The sequence below is a fragment of the Anomaloglossus baeobatrachus genome, chromosome 3 (genome assembly GCF_048569485.1).
Source record: "Anomaloglossus baeobatrachus isolate aAnoBae1 chromosome 3, aAnoBae1.hap1, whole genome shotgun sequence".
Taxonomy (NCBI): domain Eukaryota; kingdom Metazoa; phylum Chordata; class Amphibia; order Anura; family Aromobatidae; genus Anomaloglossus; species Anomaloglossus baeobatrachus.
Window position 1 is genome coordinate 595,753,227 of NC_134355.1, and position 17,752 is coordinate 595,770,978.

General features: G+C 51.4%; 1 protein-coding gene across 3 annotated transcripts in view; it reads left to right on the forward strand.

Annotated features, from left to right (window-relative positions):
* Window positions 1-17,752, forward strand: part of STAG1 (STAG1 cohesin complex component) — a 331,716-nt gene that overhangs the window by 221,236 nt on the left and 92,728 nt on the right. For all 3 annotated transcript variants that reach the window (XM_075341032.1, XM_075341033.1, XM_075341034.1), the window contains exons 18-20: window positions 4,907-4,996; window positions 5,216-5,419; window positions 7,669-7,739. In XM_075341032.1, coding sequence (XP_075197147.1) covers window positions 4,907-4,996; window positions 5,216-5,419; window positions 7,669-7,739 — 365 coding nt within the window. The remainder of the gene's footprint in view (window positions 1-4,906; window positions 4,997-5,215; window positions 5,420-7,668; window positions 7,740-17,752) is intronic.

Below are 17,752 nucleotides of genomic sequence, written 5' to 3' on the forward strand. Positions count from 1 at the left end.
CTCCTGTGGCTTCGGAACTGGACGGCGGATGCTTCTAAAGAAGTTCCTTGCTGGGCTCCCTTTTGCTGGGACCAGACTATTCGGGAACAACTGGATGAAATTATTAAGGAAGCTCTTGGCGGGAAGAGTTCTTCCATGCCACAAACCTAAACCAGGAAACCTGTCCAGGACACGAATCAGTCGAGGTTTCGTTCTTTTCGTTCCTCCATCTGATCGTTCTCTAAGCCCTCGGCCTCGTCCACTGGCTCAGCCAAGCGGGGTGGTGGCTCCAAATGGCGCACGAGGAGACCGCAGGAGATGCTGCCACTAAGTCAGCCTCCCCCTGGCTATCTGGCCACGCCAGCAACGTCCTTGGTCGGTGGCAGGCTCTCCCACTTTGGCGACGTATGGTTTTAACACGTCTCCGATCAGTGGGTGCGAGATACCAATCTCCCACGGCTACAGGATAGAATTCTATCCAGCCCGCCAAACAGATTTTTTCTGCAACTCCCCCCTGCTCCAAGGCCGCGCCTTCTCACAGGCTGTGGCATTCTTGCAGGCCACTGGAGTAATTGTACCGGTTCCCGACTGGGAACGGTTCTGAGATTTCTGCTTAAATCTATTCCCAGTACCTGAAGAGGGCGATGCCTTCCGACCTGGATCTCAAGCTTCTCAAGCATGTTCAGGTGCGGCATTGTCGCATGGAGTCTCTGCGATCAATCAATGACCCAAGGAGATTCCCTAGCATCCATCGACATCAGAGATGCCTATCTGCATGTGCCAATCGCAGTTTCACACCAGCCTTGGCTACGTTTTGCATTCAGAGTGGTCTGATTCGTGGCTCCTCCCTTAGGGTTAGCCACGGCCCCTCGAGTATTCTCAAGGGCGGGGCAGCTGTGATTGTGGTCCTGCACCTCTAGGGTTTGGCAGTGATCCTTCTGTCCTGGACGGCCTTCTAGTTTGGGCTTCATCCAGTGCAAACTGTTAGCGGAGTGCCTCGCTCACTTTCACCACTCTAACCAATTCGGGTGGTTTGTCATTCTGTCCAAGCCCACTCTGACTTCGACCCTGAAGTTCATATTCCCAGGGACGCAATTCGAGACTCTGTCGACACTTGTGAAGCTGCTTTTAGTCAAACAGCAGTACCCCCGCTGGCGGTCGACGTCGGTCCATCAGGCACCTAATACAGGTGCTGGATCAGATGGTGGTGTCAATGGAAGCGATTCCCTTGCCCAGTTCCATCTGCGTCCTCTGCGGCTGGATATTTTCCGCTGTTGGAACAAGCGGACTTCCTCCTTCCACGGGGTGGTGGCTTCGCCACAGACCAGGGGCTCGTTTCAGTGGTGGCTTCGGCCCCTCTGTCTCAGGGACGCTCCTTCCTGGCTCTGTCCCGGGTGATCCTCACCAAGATGCTAGTCTATCCTGCTGGGGAGCAGTATATCTCCACCATGGAGCGCAGGGCACTTGGACTCTGTCCGAATTATCCCTCTGGATCAATGTGCTGGAAGTCAGAGCTGTGTCTCTAGCTCTCTAAGCCTTTCGCTATCTGTTGGCGGCCAGGCACATTCGAGTCCAGTCAGACAACGCTACAGCGTTTGCCTACATCAACCTCCAGGGAGGGACACTCAGCCGCCTGACAATGTTAGAGGTTCATCGCATTCTTCAGTGGACGGAGGACTCCTAGTCCACCATATCCGCAGCCCACATCTCAGACGTGGGAAACTGGGAGGCAGATTGTCTCAGCCGTCAAACCGTGGCTCCACGATCCTCAGGTTTTTGCGGCAGACGCACTGGTTCAAGTTTGGTCCCAGCTTCGTCTGTCTTACGTGTTTCACTCTCTAGTTCTTGCCCAGAGTCCTGCGCAAGATCAGAAAGGAGGGCCGTCGGGTCATTCTCATTACTCCAGACTGACCCAGGCAAGCTTGGTACCCTGACCTGCTCCGTCTGTCCGTAGAGATGCCATAGCATCTCCCGGACTGTCCAGACCTTCTCTCACGAGGTCCATCTTTCCGCCAGAACCTGCGGCTCTCAGATTGACGGTGTGGCGTTTTGAGTCATGGATCTTGACGACTTCTGGTATCCCTCCTGAAGTCATCTCCACTATGACTCGAGCTGGGAAGTATCCTTGGCTTTTGGCCTTGCCGACCCTCCTGTCCCTCAATTCCCTTAAGGAACAGGTCTCGGCTCTGTCAGCGTTGTGCCAGCGGCGTATCGCCCGGCTGGTCCAGGTGCGTTCCTTCATGCAGGGCGCATCTCACATTATTCCGCCTTACCGGCGGCCTTTGGGGCCCTGGGACCTTAATTCGGTCCTCACGGTTTCCGGAAACCCCCCTTTGAGCCTCTTAGGGAGGTTTCTTTGTTTAGTCTTTCACAGAAAGTGGTCTTTCTAGTGGCCATAACTTCCCTCAAGGGAGTCTCTGTTGTGGCCGCACTCTCTTCGGAGTCCTCCTTCATCTAGACAAGGTGGTCCTCCGTCCGACTCCGGACTTTCTCCCTAAGGTGGTTGCTACTTCCACCTTAACCGGGGCATTTTTCCTGCCTTCCTTTTGTCCGGCTCCTGTTCATCGCCTTGAAAGGGCGTTGCATACTCTGGATCTGGTGCGGGCGCTCCGGATCTATGTGACTCGCACCGCGGTTCTTAGGCGGTGCACCTCTCCTTTGTGCTGACCGCTGGTCAGCGTAAGGGCCTCTCGGCTTTTAAGCCGACCCTGGCTCGTTGGTTTAGGTCGGCCTTTTTTCCGATACCTACCAGTGTACTCAAGTGCCTCTCCCGCCGGGGATCAAGGCACATTTGATCAGAGCTGTCGGTCCCTCTTAGGCTTTCAGGCCCAGGCTACGGCTCAGCAGGTCTGTCAGACTGCCACTTGGACTAGTCTGCATATCTTTTCGAAGCACTACCAAGTGCATGCTCTTGCTTCGGCAGATGCGAGTTTGGGCAGACGCATCCTTCAGGCGGCTGTCGCCCATTTGTGAAGTTAGGTTTCGCCTACTTCTCAGTTTTCTGTTTATTCCCACCCATGGACTGCTTTAGAACGTCCCATGGTCTGGGTCTCCCATAAGGAACGATGAAGAAAAAGAGAATTTTGTTACTTACCGTAAATTCTTTTTCTTATAGTTCCGACATGGGAGACCCAGCACCCTCCCTGTTGCCTGTCGGCAGGTTTCTTGTTCCGTGTGTTATCACCTTCTGTTGTTGTAGACAGAGGTTCCGGATGTTCCGGGTTTTGCCCTGTCTCTACTTGTGGGTGGATGTCCTCCTTCAGCTTTTGCACTAAACTGGCTAGGACTGGCTACCAGGGGGTGTATATGCTAGGAGGGAGGAGCTACACGTTTGAGTGTAGTACTTTGTGTCTCCTCCGGAGGCAGAAGCTATACACCCATGGTCTGGGTCTCCCAATACAGAACTATAAGAAAAAGAATTTACGGTAAGTAACAAAATTCTATTTTTTGTTGGGAAAAAAAAATTAAGTTGTTAAACTTTGAGCCCTTCTAACTTCCTAACGAAAAGATTTTATTAAAAAATTGTGCTAATGTAAACTAGATGTGTGGGAAATGTTAACTATTTTGTGTGCTATAACTCTGGTTTAAGGGCACAAAAATTCAAAGTTTGAAAATTGTGAAATTTTAACATTTTTTGGCAGATTTGCAATTTTTATATAAGTAAAGGCAAAAAATAGTCCAAAATTGACCATTATTCATGAAATACAACACGTAACGAAAATAGTCTCAATCATCGGGATCCATTGAAGCGTTCCAGAATTATAACCTCCTAAAGTTGTCGGAACTTAAAAAAATGGCCGAGTCATGAAGGTGAAACCAGGCGAAGGGACTAAAGGAATTCTCTCCTGCTGCCAGCCCCTTTTATGATTAAACCACCTATCCCTGCTGGGCTTCCTACAAAGTTAGTTAGGAGTTAGGCTAGATTCACATTTCCGTCAATTTGTATCTTCGGCTCTGGTAAACAACGCAATTCGTTTGGCGGATTCCGTTGTTCCCATAGACTTGTATGAGCGGCGGATTGTGACTGATGACGCTACGTTGCATCCTCCGCCTGACTGATCAGTCGTGGAACGACTGACCGTTGGGCGGCATGATCGTAGAGTGTAACGTTGTTTGAGCAGCGCAATCCTTAGGATTTTGCTGCGCATGCTCTCTCGGGTGCCAAACGATCAGCTGATCACTCTCATTAGCCGGCCTCCGGGAGCTCACCGGTTCGCTCTCAAAATCCGGCGGCCGGCTATTGAGAACGATCAGCTGATCGTTCTCTCTTTCACGTTTTACAACGGAGCCCGACAATGAGTTCTAATTCTTGTCATCCGTTGTGCAACGCATCAGTCACAAGCGTCAAGCAACGCATGTGACTGATGCAAAACAACAGAAATGTGAACCTAGCCTTAGTTATAAGCTGCCTTTCTTTTGAAAAAGACCAAAATGAGGGGGAAAGCATGTGTGGACTGGTGTCTTTGGAGTCTGGCTTCCAGGCCTTACAATCACCATTTCTCTTTCGTTTCATTGGGGGACACAGGAAACAATGGGTATATGCTGCTGCCACTCCACCTCTTACGACACTAAGCAAATAACTGAATAATTTCCTGCCAGTAGGTGGGTATATACTGCAGAGGAGGAGTTAAACTTGTATTTTTTGCCTCGTGTCGCCTCCTGGTGGCAGCAGCATATACCCCATTGTTTCCTGTGTACCCCAATGAAGACTCAGAGAAAGATCTTACGGTGAGTGCCCAAAATCATCTTACTGCGTGCAGCACTCAATACCAAAACTTAGAAGTCCTTGGATATGAAGTGAAAAGAAATCGATGCAGGCGTAGATTATAGGCATTACTTTTGTAATGTAATCTGTTTTGTTTGTTGACACATTGTGTATCTGATGGTGACATGCACAATATATAACGTTCTGTTCCGTTTTCTCTAGTATTCTGCTGATGCGGAGAAGGTGGCAAATCTTTTACAAATCCCTCAGTTTTTTGATCTAGAGCTGTACAGCACTGGCCGCATGGAGAAGGTAGGTAGCGTTGTCCCTGGATCTGTCTATGGTGTCCTACTAGCCCCACATGTTCTTATCCAGGAGTGAAATGGTAGATACGGCCAGCAGTTTCCTCAAGTGTATAGTTTGCTGGACGTAGTGACCAATTGTAAGACCGTAGTAGTTTGAGTCACGTGCAGTGTATAGGTCAGACGGCGTATTGGATGTGTCCCTAAATCTTGTTCTTTCCATCTACAGCACCTGGACAGTTTACTAAAGCAAATCAAGTTTGTGGTGGAGAAACATACCGAGTCGGACGTGTTGGAAGCCTGCAGTAAGACGTACAGCATCCTGTGCAGCGAGGAGTACACAATCCAGAACAGGGTGGACGTGGCGCACAGTCAGCTGATCGATGAGCTGGTGGATCGCTTCTCACATGCCGTAGAGGATTTACTGCAAGAAGTAAGCATCCCATATTAGCAGGGAAATAGTGAGCCCACAGCTCAGCAAAGGTGTTATCACAGAGGGTCTTCAAGAAAACCGCAGCATTTCCTCCAAAATATCAAGGACAGATGCTACATGAATGTCTGTAATGAAATGAAAAACATATTATGGTTTTGTTTTGGGGTTTTTGTTTTTTTGCACTTATCCCATAGCATTCAGTAGGAAGTGCATGTTACAAAGGGTTGGAAGACACCGAAAATCGTAAATCACGTTCTTTTCTAAAAAAAATTGTTTAAAAGAAGTAAAGTCCTCAGTGGTTGATACCTTTTAATGGCTAACTGAGGAGATGGTTCTTTTCTAAAGGACACGTTCCATGTCAAAGAAGACAAAAGGAAAAAAATGACTGAGGCCTAAATGTCCTTTCTTCTTTTTTTTTTCTCCAATCACCCCACTCTCTTCCCCCATTTTTCTGAATGGGTAATGTGTTTAAGTTTGGTATGACTTAGATCTGTAGATTACAGAGGTATGGGTACTTATTGAAAAGGTCTGTACCTTTTAACGCCACTTAATGAATTAGGTGCATCTTATCACTGGCGTAAGTTAAACTTAAAGGGCTTGTTCACTACTAGGACAACCCCCTTTCTGATTCCTTGTTTCCCCCAGGTAAAATAATAAAGCCTATACTCTTCTCCCATACTGGCACCCTTCCAGCAGTGCTGTGGTTCCTTGAAGTTGTAACATCACACGAGACCCGCGTCCAATCAGCGCTGTCTTCTTTCTTCCCACCTTTGGACCAAGCGAGCAATCTACAGGAAGTGATTGCAGTCGTAGTGCTCACTTCCTGTTGATGAACTAATTTGGTCCAAAGGTGGGGAGAAAGAAGACAGCACTGATTCAATGCGGGGCTCGTGTGACGTGACAACCTCCCATTAGCCGTGGCACCACTGAAAGTAACATAACTTGAGGGGTCGGTCGGGTGGGGTTTGCCATGCCCCATCATCCCCAGTTTTGTGTATCAGTCCAGGACTGGTAACTTTGAATTTCACAAGAAATTTACAACTTTTCAAAGTGTTTTACATCACAGATTTGGGGAAAATACTTTGATGATTTGGGGTCAAGCCGTCTGTTGCTCCTCTCCACTTTTTCCTCCCGGCACCATGGCCACTTGATTGTGCAGCAGAGCTCCGTCTCCACTATCAATGTCACCTCTGTCAATCATGAAGTGGGGTGGTGTGGGCAGGGAGGAGCCATAGACAACCAGTCTATTTGTGACTCTTGTTTTCATATGAATAAAAGTCAAGTTTTGGTGTGACACAGCCCTGGAGGGAATGGTTGGAGAAGTTTCACCGTCCCCTATCCTGTGACATTCTTGTTTCTAAAGGCCGGGGTCACTGATTCCGTGACGCACATCCGGCATCGTTAGCGACGTCGTTGCGTGACACGCACGCACGAATGACCGTTAACAATGGATAATACTCACCAAATCGTCCATCGTTGACACGTCGTTCCTTTTTAAAAAATCAAATCGTTTATTGTGGAGGACGCAGGTTGTTCATCGTTCCCGAGGCAGCACACATTGCTACGTGTGACACCCCGGGAACAACGAACTGCAGCTTACCTGCGGCCGCCGGCAATGCGGGAGGAAGGAGGTGGGCGGGATGTTACGTCCCGCTCATCTCCGCCCCTCCGCTTAGTGACGCCGCTGTGACGTCGCACGAACCGGCTCCTTAGGAGGCGGTTCGCCAGCCACAGCGACGTCACTAAGCAGGTAAGTCCGTGTGACTGCTCCTAACGATATTGTGCGCCACGAGCAGCGATTTGCCCGTGATGCACAACAGACGGGGGCGGGTATGCTCGCTAGCGATATCCTGCGTGTAACACCCCCTTTAGTGAAAGACTTCATGATGAATTTCTTTTTACCGCTATATGCTCTATTTTCTTGAAACTGTTGATACACTACACAAGGTCTTTTGCGTTTTAATACGAGTGGTACTAAACATGGTCGAATTACAAGCTGGTAACAGATCCAGAGCTAAACCAAATACTGATCCCTTGGTTTCCTCTTGGGCGTTTCTCACTTTTTCCTCTAATAAAGTAACCTTTGTTCTTCACAAACTGTGAGAAATCCTTTCTACTTTTGATACAGGGCACATATATATGTATATATTGATACTGCTGACGAATGCGAAGTTGGAATGTTTGTAGAAAGATGGATTTGAAATGGCGTCTGTGAAATATCCCTCTTCTGTGTACGGTTCCTTCTCTAGATCGATGAAGCAGACGAGGATGATGTATACAATGTCTTGGCGTCATTGAAGCGATTAACGTGTTTTCACAAGTGAGTGCACTTTGTTTTCTTGTCTTATACTTTAGAATAACCGTCATTTTATAATTTTTATTTCTTCGGCGCTCCATTGGGAGACCCAGACGATTGGGTGTATAGCACTGCCTCCGGAGGCCACACAAAGCATTACACTAAAAAGTGTAAGGCCCCTCCCCTTCTGGCTATACACCCCCAGTGGGATCACTGGCTCACCAGTTTTCTGCTTTGTGCGAAGGAGGTCAGACATCCACGCATAGCTCCACTGTTTAGTCAGCAGTAGCTGCTGACTCTATCGGATGGAAGAAAAGAGGGCCCATATAGGGCCCCCAGCATGCTCCCTTCTCACCCCACTTGCGGTTTGTAAGGTTGAGGTACCCATTGCGGGTACGGAGGCTGGAGCCCACATGCTGCTTTCCTTCCCCATCCCCCTGAGGGGCTCTGTGGAAGTGGGATCTTACCGGCCCCCAAACCCTGAGGCCGAGCTCCATCCACAGACCCAGAGACCCTGCTGGAGGAGCTGAGTACAGTCAGGGACAAGGCCCTGCAACGTTCAGGTACTCTGTGTCCCCGCACAGACAGGCCACGCACACTCCAGGCTTGCTGGGTGTGCTAGTGCGCCGGGGGCACTAGCGCTGCGTGCTCGGGTTAGAGTCACTGCAGCTTAGCTGGGTGATTTTACGTCTTGGGAACTACCGCGCCGGCCGCTCCGGGAGCGGCGGCGCGGCTGGGACTTGTAGTGCGCCGGGGACTCGCGCTGCCCGCGCTTTTACGGCGGCAGCGCTCATAAATCTAGTCCCCGGCTTTTGCGGCCTAGCTCTGCTTCGTTCCCGCCCCCACCCTGTCAATCAGGGAAAGGGAGAGACGCTGTTCTATAGTCAGCGCCGAGGGCTGGAGTCTTATTTACATACTCCAGCCCTCTCACTGGGCACAGTGGGGACGCAAGTTTCCCGCTCTTGGTCTCAACACGCCCAGGGCCCGCCCCTCTCCACAGGACGCCGGCAGCTATTCCTACATGCAGTCTGGCTGGAGAACGGACACAGGCTCTGGGGGACTCAGACAAGGGACTCTGGCGACCACACACCCGCGTTTATGCGGGCGGTAAGCTGCACATAAGTGCTGGCCCCACTAGTGCCACAGTGTTATTTGGTGCATTTTTTCCCTGTACCATATATATATTTATATTGCACTGTACAGTCGCTTCTTGGCTTATACCCTACATTGCTCTGAGGAGACAACAACATGTCATCCGCAAAACGCAAGGGTGCCAAGGCACAGGCGGTATGCACTGCTTGTGCCGCATGTGGGGCTAATCTACCGGCAGGTTCCAATGACCCCCATTGTGTGCAATGTTCAATCCCTGTGCCACTTCGGCAGCCAGAGTCTATGGTAGTAGTGGCCCAGGCAGAGACGCCTGTGAACCCTGCCCCGGTGACGGGGACAGAATTTGCAGTTTTTGCTGATAAGATGTCTGTGACTATGACAAAAATCCTGGAAACCTTGCAGTCCAGGCCAGTTTCTCAGACCATGGACACTGCTGTGTCTATGCTCCCCGGTCCCCCTCAGTTGGAACTAATCCGTACTTCAAGGGGGTCCCAGGCATCACAGGCTGAAGACTCTGACTCGGATGACAGTCCCAGGCAGCCTAAGCGGGCTCGCTGGGAAAGACCCTCGCCGTCATCACACTGGTCAGGGTCTCAGCGAGACGAGGCTCTGTATGAGGAGACAGAGGTGGGTGATCAGGAATCTAATCCTGACACCGCTCTCAATCTAGATACCCCTGATGGTGACGCTATGGTAAATGACCTTATAGCGGCCATCAATAGACTGTTGGATATTTCTCCCCCAGCCCCTTCAGCAGAGGAGGCAGCTGCACAGCAGGAGAAGTTCCATTTCCGGTATCCTAAGCGTAAATTGAGTACTTTTCTGGACCACTCTGACTTCAGAGAATCAGTCCAGAAACATCATGCTTATCCAGATAAGCGTTTCTCCAAACGTCTTAAGGATACACGTTATCCCTTTCCCCCTGACGTGGTCAAACGCTGGACCCAGTGTCCAAAGGTGGACCCCCCAATCTCCAGGCTTGCGGCTAGATCCATAGTTGCAGTGGAAGATGGGGCTTCACTTAAAGATGCCAATGACAGACAGATGGACCTTTGGTTAAAGTCTGTCTATGAAGCTATCGGCGCGTCGTTTGCTCCAGCATTCGCGGCCGTGTGGGCACTCCAAGCTATTTCAGCTGGCCTGGCACAGGTGGACTCTATCATACGTCCAGCAGTGCCGCGAGTAGCGTCCCTAACCTCGCAAATGTCTGCGTTTGCGACTTACGCTATCAACGCTGTCCTGGACTCTACGAGCCGTACCTCAATGGCGTCTGCCAACTCTGTGGTTTTGCGCAGAGCCTTGTGGTTAAAGGAATGGAAAGCAGATTCTGCTTCCAAGAAATGTTTAACCAGCTTGCCACTATCTGGAGACAGACTGTTTGGTGAGCAATTGGCTGAGATCATTAAACAGTCCAAGGGTAAGGACTCCTCCTTACCCCAGCCCAGATCGAGCAAACCTCAACAGAGGAAGTGGCAGTCGAGGTTTCGGTCCTTTCGAGGCTCCAGCAAGACCCATTTCTCCTCGTCCAAAGGGACTCAGAAGGAGCAAAGGAGCTCAGATTCCTGGCGGGCTCATTCACGCCCCAAGAAAGCAACCGGAGGAACTGCTTCCAAGGCGGCTGCCTCATGACTTTCGGCCTCATCCCTCCGCATCCTCGGTCGGTGGCAGGCTCTCCCGCTTTTGCGACATTTGGCTGCCACAGGTCAAAGACCGGTGGGTAGCAGACATTTTGTCTCACGGGTACAGGATAGAATTCAGTTCTCATCCTCCGCCTCGGTTCTTCAGAACCTCCCCACATCCCGACCGAGCAAATGCCCTTCTGCAGGCGGTGTGCTCACTAAGAGCAGAAGGAGTGGTGATCCCTGTTCCTCTGCAGGAACAAGGACAAGGTTTTTACTCCAATCTCTTCGTGGTTCCAAAAAAAGGACGGCTCGTTCCGTCCTGTTCTGGACCTAAAGCTGCTCAACAAGCATGTGAACTCCAGGCGGTTCCGGATGGAATCCCTCCGCTCCGTCATTGCCTCAATGTCTCAAGGAGATTTCCTTGCATCAATAGACATCAAAGATGCTTATCTCCACGTGCCGATTGCTACAGAGCACCAACGTTTTTTACGTTTCGTGATAGGAGACGACCATCTCCAGTTCGTAGCTCTGCCATTTGGTCTGGCGACAGCCCCACGGGTTTTCACCAAGGTCATGGCGGCAGTGGTAGCAGTCCTGCATTCTCAGGGACATTCGGTGATTCCTTACTTAGACGATCTACTTGTCAAAGCACCCTCTCAAGAGGCATGCCAACACAGCCTGAATGTTGCGCTGGAGACTCTCCAGACTTTCGGGTGGATCATCAACTTTTCAAAGTCAAACCTGGCACCGACTCAATCACTAACGTATCTTGGCATGGAGTTTCATACTCTCTCAGCGATAGTGAAGCTTCCGCTGGACAAGCAGCGGTCACTACAGACAGGGGTGCAGTCTCTCCTTCAGGGTCAGTCGCACCCCTTAAGGCGCCTCATGCACTTCCTAGGGAAGATGGTGGCAGCAATGGAGGCAGTCCCGTTCGCGCAGTTTCATCTGCGCCCACTTCAATGGGACATTCTCCGCCAATGGGACGGGAAGACAACTTCCCTAGACAGGACAGTCTCCCTTTCTCAGATGACCAAGGACTCTCTGCAATGGTGGCTTCTTCCCACCTCATTATCACAGGGAAGATCATTCCTGCCCCCATCCTGGGCAGTGGTCACGACAGACGCGAGTCTGTCAGGGTGGGGAGCAGTTTTTCTCCACCACAGGGCTCAAGGGACGTGGACTCAGCAGGAGTCCACCCTTCAGATCAATGTTCTGGAAATCAGGGCAGTGTATCTTGCCCTATTAGCCTTCCAGCAGTGGCTGGAAGGAAAGCAGATCCGAATTCAGTCGGACAACTCCACAGCGGTGGCATACATCAACCACCAAGGAGGGACACGCAGTCGGCAAGCCTTCCAGGAAGTCAGGCGGATTCTGATGTGGGTGGAGGAAAGAGCATCCACCATATCCGCAGTTCACATCCCGGGCGTAGAAAACTGGGAAGCAGACTTCCTCAGTCGCCAGGGCATGGACGCAGGGGAATGGTCCCTTCACCCGGACGTGTTTCAGGAAATCTGCCGCCGCTGGGGGGTGCCGGACATCGACCTAATGGCGTCTCGGCACAACAACAAGGTCCCGACCTTCATAGCGCGGTCTCGCGATCAAAGAGCTCTAGCGGCAGACGCCTTAGTGCAAGATTGGTCGCAGTTCCGGCTCCCTTATGTGTTTCCACCTCTGGCACTCTTGCCCAGAGTGTTACGCAAGATCAGATCCGATTGCGGCCGCGTCATACTCGTCGCCCCAGACTGGCCGAGGAGGTCGTGGTACCCGGATCTGTGGCATCTCACGGTCGGCCAACCGTGGGCACTACCAGACCGACCAGACTTACTGTCCCAAGGGCCGTTTTTCCATCGGAATTCTGCGGCCCTGAACCTGACTGTGTGGCCATTGAGTCCTGGATCCTAGCGTCTTCAGGATTATCCCAAGGGGTCGTTGCCACCATGAGACAGGCTAGGAAGCCCACGTCTGCTAAGATCTACCACAGAACATGGAAGATATTCTTATCCTGGTGCTCTGCACAAGGAGTATCCCCCTGGCCATTCGCGTTACCTGTCTTTCTTTCCTTCCTGCAATCTGGGTTGGAAAAGGGCTTGTCGCTCGGCTCCCTTAAAGGGCAAGTCTCGGCACTATCCGTGTTTTTTCAGAAGCGTCTAGCGCGACTTTCTAAGGTGCGCACGTTCCTGCAGGGGGTGTGTCATATCGTACCTCCGTACAGGAGACCGTTAGATCCGTGGGATCTAAACAAGGTCCTTGTTGCTCTCCAGAAGCCGCCTTTCGAGCCCCTGAGGGATGTGTCACTTTCTCGACTCTCACAGAAAGTGGCATTTCTGGTAGCGGTCACGTCTCTTCGGAGAGTGTCTGAACTAGCAGCGCTGTCATCCAAAGCTCCTTTCCTGGTGTTCCACCAGGACAAGGTAGTGCTGCGCCCCATTCAGGAGTTTCTCCCTAAGGTGGTATCCTCTTTTCACCTTAATCAGGATATCTCCTTGCCTTCCTTTTATCCGCATGCAGTTCATCGGTATGAAAAGGATCTACATTTGTTGGATCTGGTGAGAGCACTCAGAATCTACATTTCCCGCACGGCGCCCCTGCGCCGCTCGGATGCACTCTTTGTCCTTGTCGCTGGTAAGCGCAAAGGGTCGCAGGCTTCAAAAGCCACCCTGGCTCGATGGATCAAAGAACCAATTCTTGAAGCCTACCGTTCTGCTGGGCTTCCGGTTCCATCAGGGCTGAAGGCCCATTCTGCCAGAGCCGTGGGTGCGTCCTGGGCATTACGACACCAGGCTACGGCTCAACAGGTGTGCCAGGCAGCTACCTGGTCGAGTCTGCACACTTTCACCAAACATTATCAGGTGCATACCTATGCTTCGGCGGACGCCAGCCTAGGTAGAAGAGTCCTGCAGGCGGCAGTTGCCTCCCCGTAGGGGAGGGCTGTCTTTGCAGCTCTAACATGAGGTATTTCTTTACCCACCCAGGGACAGCTTTTGGACGTCCCAATCGTCTGGGTCTCCCAATGGAGCGCCGAAGAAGAAGGGAATTTTGTTACTTACCATAAATTCCTTTTCTTCTAGCTCCTATTGGGAGACCCAGCACCCGCCCTCTTGTCCTTCGGGATTTTTGGTTGTTTTTCGGGTACACATGTTGTTCATGTTGAACGGTTTTCAGTTCTCCGACGTTACTTCGGAGTGAATTTGTTTAAACCAGTTATTGGCTTTCCTCCTTCTTGCTTTTGCACTAAAACTGGTGAGCCAGTGATCCCACTGGGGGTGTATAGCCAGAAGGGGAGGGGCCTTACACTTTTTAGTGTAATGCTTTGTGTGGCCTCCGGAGGCAGTGCTATACACCCAATCGTCTGGGTCTCCCAATAGGAGCTAGAAGAAAAGGAATTTACGGTAAGTAACAAAATTCCCTTCTTTATAAATCAATAATCCACATGAAAATAAACTTTATAATCATACCTGGGAAATCTGCTTTTTTCCCCTCTTAAATTGGCCTTTCACTGTGTTAGATTGTCTCATCAGTGAGATAGATGGTTGAAGAACTTTACCTCCTATCTCACTAATGGGAAAAATCTGTTTTCACTGAAACCACTTGTTACCGGTAAATTGAGGGATTTTGAGACCAGGAGGAGAAAGAAGCAGAATTTTCTAATAAGAAATATTTTTTTTCTTTATCGTTCCTATGGGAGACCCAGACCATGGGTGTTTAGCTTCTGCCTCCGGAGGACACACAAAGTACTACACATAAAAGTGTAGCTCCTCCCTCTGAGCTTATACACCCCCTGGTGAGCCAGTCCTATCCAGTTTATCGCTTTGTGTTCAGGAAGCATACATCCACACATGCATTCTCATCTGATTTGTTTGAATTTTGGAAAGAGTTTGAAGAAAAGCGGGTCCAAGTCTGGACTCCCGGCATGTCCCTTCTCACCCCACTATGTCGGCGGTGTTGTTAAGGTTGATTTCCAAGGCTGGAGCCTTACATGCCGCGCTCCTTCACCATCCCTCCTGGGCTCTTGCTTGAAGTGGGAGCCAGCACGGTCTCCATGCCTGGCAGGAGTCCGGTCTCCATCCACAGCCCCTTGAGGATCCTGTTGGACCGGAGCACTCATCCCCAGGGACCTGGCCCTGCGTCTCAGGAGCTAAGTACCTGAGACGTTTATGTGTTGGGGGTCCCGGTTCTTTATTGTATGGGGAGAGTATGCTGTATATGATTATTTCTTCATCGTTCCTTATGGGAGACCCAGACCATGGGTGTATAGCTACTGCCTCCGGAGGACACACAAAGTACTACACTAAAACGTGTAGCTCCTCCCTCCGGGCTATATACACCCCCTGGATGACAATCTAACCAGTTCAATGCTTTGTGTTCAGGAGGTCACACACACATGCATTTTCTGATTTTTAATTTTTAAGATTTTTGATTTCAAAGATATGGAAGAAAAGCGGGTCCAGTCTGGACTCCCGGCATGTCCCTTCTCACCCCACTGTGTCGGCGGTGCTGTTAAGGTTGACTTTACAAAGCTGGAGCCTTCACATGCCGCGCTCCTTCACCATCCTCTGAGGCTCTGGCTTGAAGTGGGAGCCATCACGGTCCTCTCTGCTTTGCAGGAGACCGGTCTCCATCCGCAGCCCTGTCAGGTTCCTGCCGGACGGAGCGTTTAACCCCCCCCCAGGGACATGGCCCTGCGTCTCAAAAGCTAAGTATTGAGACGTTTTTCAGGGGTCCCTGGTACATTTATTGAGGGGAGAGTATGTTTTGTAACTCTGCTGTGTTTTACGGCCTGTTCTCTAGTTTTTTCCTGAGAACCGCGCCGAGGGTGCCTGCTCGTCGGCCGCATGTAAAAATCTAGGCCCCGGCTTCAGTCGCGGCCTAGTTTCGGTTTCAGTCTCTCTGCATGTCATTTTTTGCAGGGGAGCAGGGCGGCGCCGCCCACCGGCCGTTCAGCAGAGGGGAGGACACTCCTCTCTGAGGAGATGTTTCCCTCCCCTGTATCTCTCCTTGGCCCTCCGGATTCCCGCTCTTGGGCTAATCCCCGCCCCCCCTCCTCACTCCAGCGCCATTTTATCAGCGTTCTCACACTGATCGGCGCTGGCTGCTGCAGCTGTTGCATCCACTGGGGGTCTGAGCTGTGGAATCCGGAGGGCACACAAGAAAGCTGTCTGGTAAGCCACAACCTCTGGTTGTGGGCTTTATTATACACTCTCAGGGGGTCATTCTATAGGAGTGTATTATTTACTGCAGAGCCTCCACCTCAGCAGCATGTCTCTCACTAGGAGCAAGTCTGCTAAGCTGTACTCTATATGCATTGCATGTAAGCTCATTCTGCCAGAACCGAGCACATACCCACATTGTGATGCCTGCTCTAACATGGTGGTGCCTCAGCCTGGAGCCTCTTCAGGGGTCCCCCCGGCCGCTCCGGCCCCGGTGGCTGAACCCCCGGCTTGGGTAGCATCTTTTTCCAGTGCTATCTCCCAGTCTTTTGCCGACTCCATGGGACAGCTGTCCCGGGCTCTGCTGACCATGCATCAGCCCCCTTCTCAGGTTGCCTCTGCTGCTCCGAGCTCTGCAGAACTCTCAGAACATGTTTTAGGACCCCGTCCCCCTAAACGGAGACGCAGGGATCCTTCTCCTTCCTCGTCCCACGGCTCTGATTCACGAGCTGAATTGCAGGGCGAGGAGGATACTTTTACTGTGGGCTCAGACGCTACCTCTATGTACCCCATTGACATATCTGAGGGTGATGCGGATGTTAGTGGCTTGATTGCATCCATTAACTCCGTACTGAACCTCAATCCACCAGTGTCAGAGGAACAAGCCTCTCTGGTAGAAATACACCAGTTTACCTCTCCTAAGAGAGCTAGGAGTACGTTTTTTAACCACTCCAGTTTTCAGGCCACTGTGACCAAGCCCAGGGCCTGTCCTGACAAACGCTTTCCAAAGCGTAGTTCTGATGACCGTTTCCCCTTTCCACCTGAGGTGGTTAAGGAGTGGGCTCAGTCCCCAAAGGTGGATCCTCCGGTGTCTAGAATCTCAGCCCGGACAGTCGTTTCTGTGGCCGATGGCACCTCTCTTAAGGATCCCACTGACCGCCAGGTTGACCTTCTGGCCAAATCTGTATATGAGGCGGCAGGAGCCTCGTTCTCCCCGTCTTTTGCAGCAGTGTGGGCTCTTAAGGCAGTCTCTGGCGGAGATACATTCCCTCGCCAGGGACACTATACCCGAGATGGTTGCCTTAACTTCTCAGGCTTCGGCTTTTTCATCCTACGCCATGTCTGCCATTCTAGAGGCTTCTCACCGCACGGCGGTGGCTTCCGCTAATTCTCTCGCGATCCGCAGGATCTTGTGGCTTCGAGAGTGGAAAGCAGACGCTTCTTCTAAGAAGAACCTTGCTGGGCTCCCCTTTGCTGGGTCCCAGCTGTTCGGTGAACAACTGGATGAAATTATTAAGGAAGCTACTGGCGGGAAGAGTACTTCCTTGCCACAAATTAAAACCAGGAAACCTGTCCAGGGCAGGAACCAGTCGAGGTTTCGTTCCTTTCGTTCCTCTAACTGGTCATCCTCTAAGCCCTCAGCTTCGTCCACTACCTCAGCCAAGGATCGTAAACCGAACTGGCGCGCGAAGCCGCGTCCTCAGAAGAGCGGAGGAGCCGCTGCCACTAAGGCAGCCTCCTCTTGACTATCTGGCTGCGCCAGCAACGTCCTTGGTCGGTGGCAGGCTCTCCCACTTTGGCGACGTGTGGTTTCAACACGTCTCCGATCAGTGGGTGCGGGATATAATCTCCCACGGCTACAGGATAGAATTTTCTTCCAGCCCGCCAAACAGATTTTTTCTGTCCGCTCCCCCCTGCTCCAAGGCCGCCGCCTTCTCTCAGGCCGTGGCATCCTTGCAGGCCAACGGAGTAATCGTACCGGTTCCCGCCCAGGAACGGTTCAGAGGTTTCTACTCAAACCTCTTCCTAGTCCCCAAGAAGGACGGTTCCTTCCGGCCCATCCTGGATCTCAAGCTTCTCAACAAGCATGTTCAGGTGCGGCGCTTTCGCATGGAATCTCTGAGATCGGTCATTGCCTCAATGACCCAAGGAGATTTTCTAGCATCCATCGACATCAGAGATGCCTATCTGCATGTGCCTATTGCGGTTTCACACCAGCGTTGGCTACGCTTTGCAATCGGAGAGGAACATTTCCAATTCGTGGCTCTCCCCTTCGGGTTAGCCACGGCCCCTCGTGTTTTCACCAAGGTCATGGCAGCAGTGGTTGCGGTCCTGCATCTCCAGGGGTTGGCAGTGATTCCTTACCTGGACGACC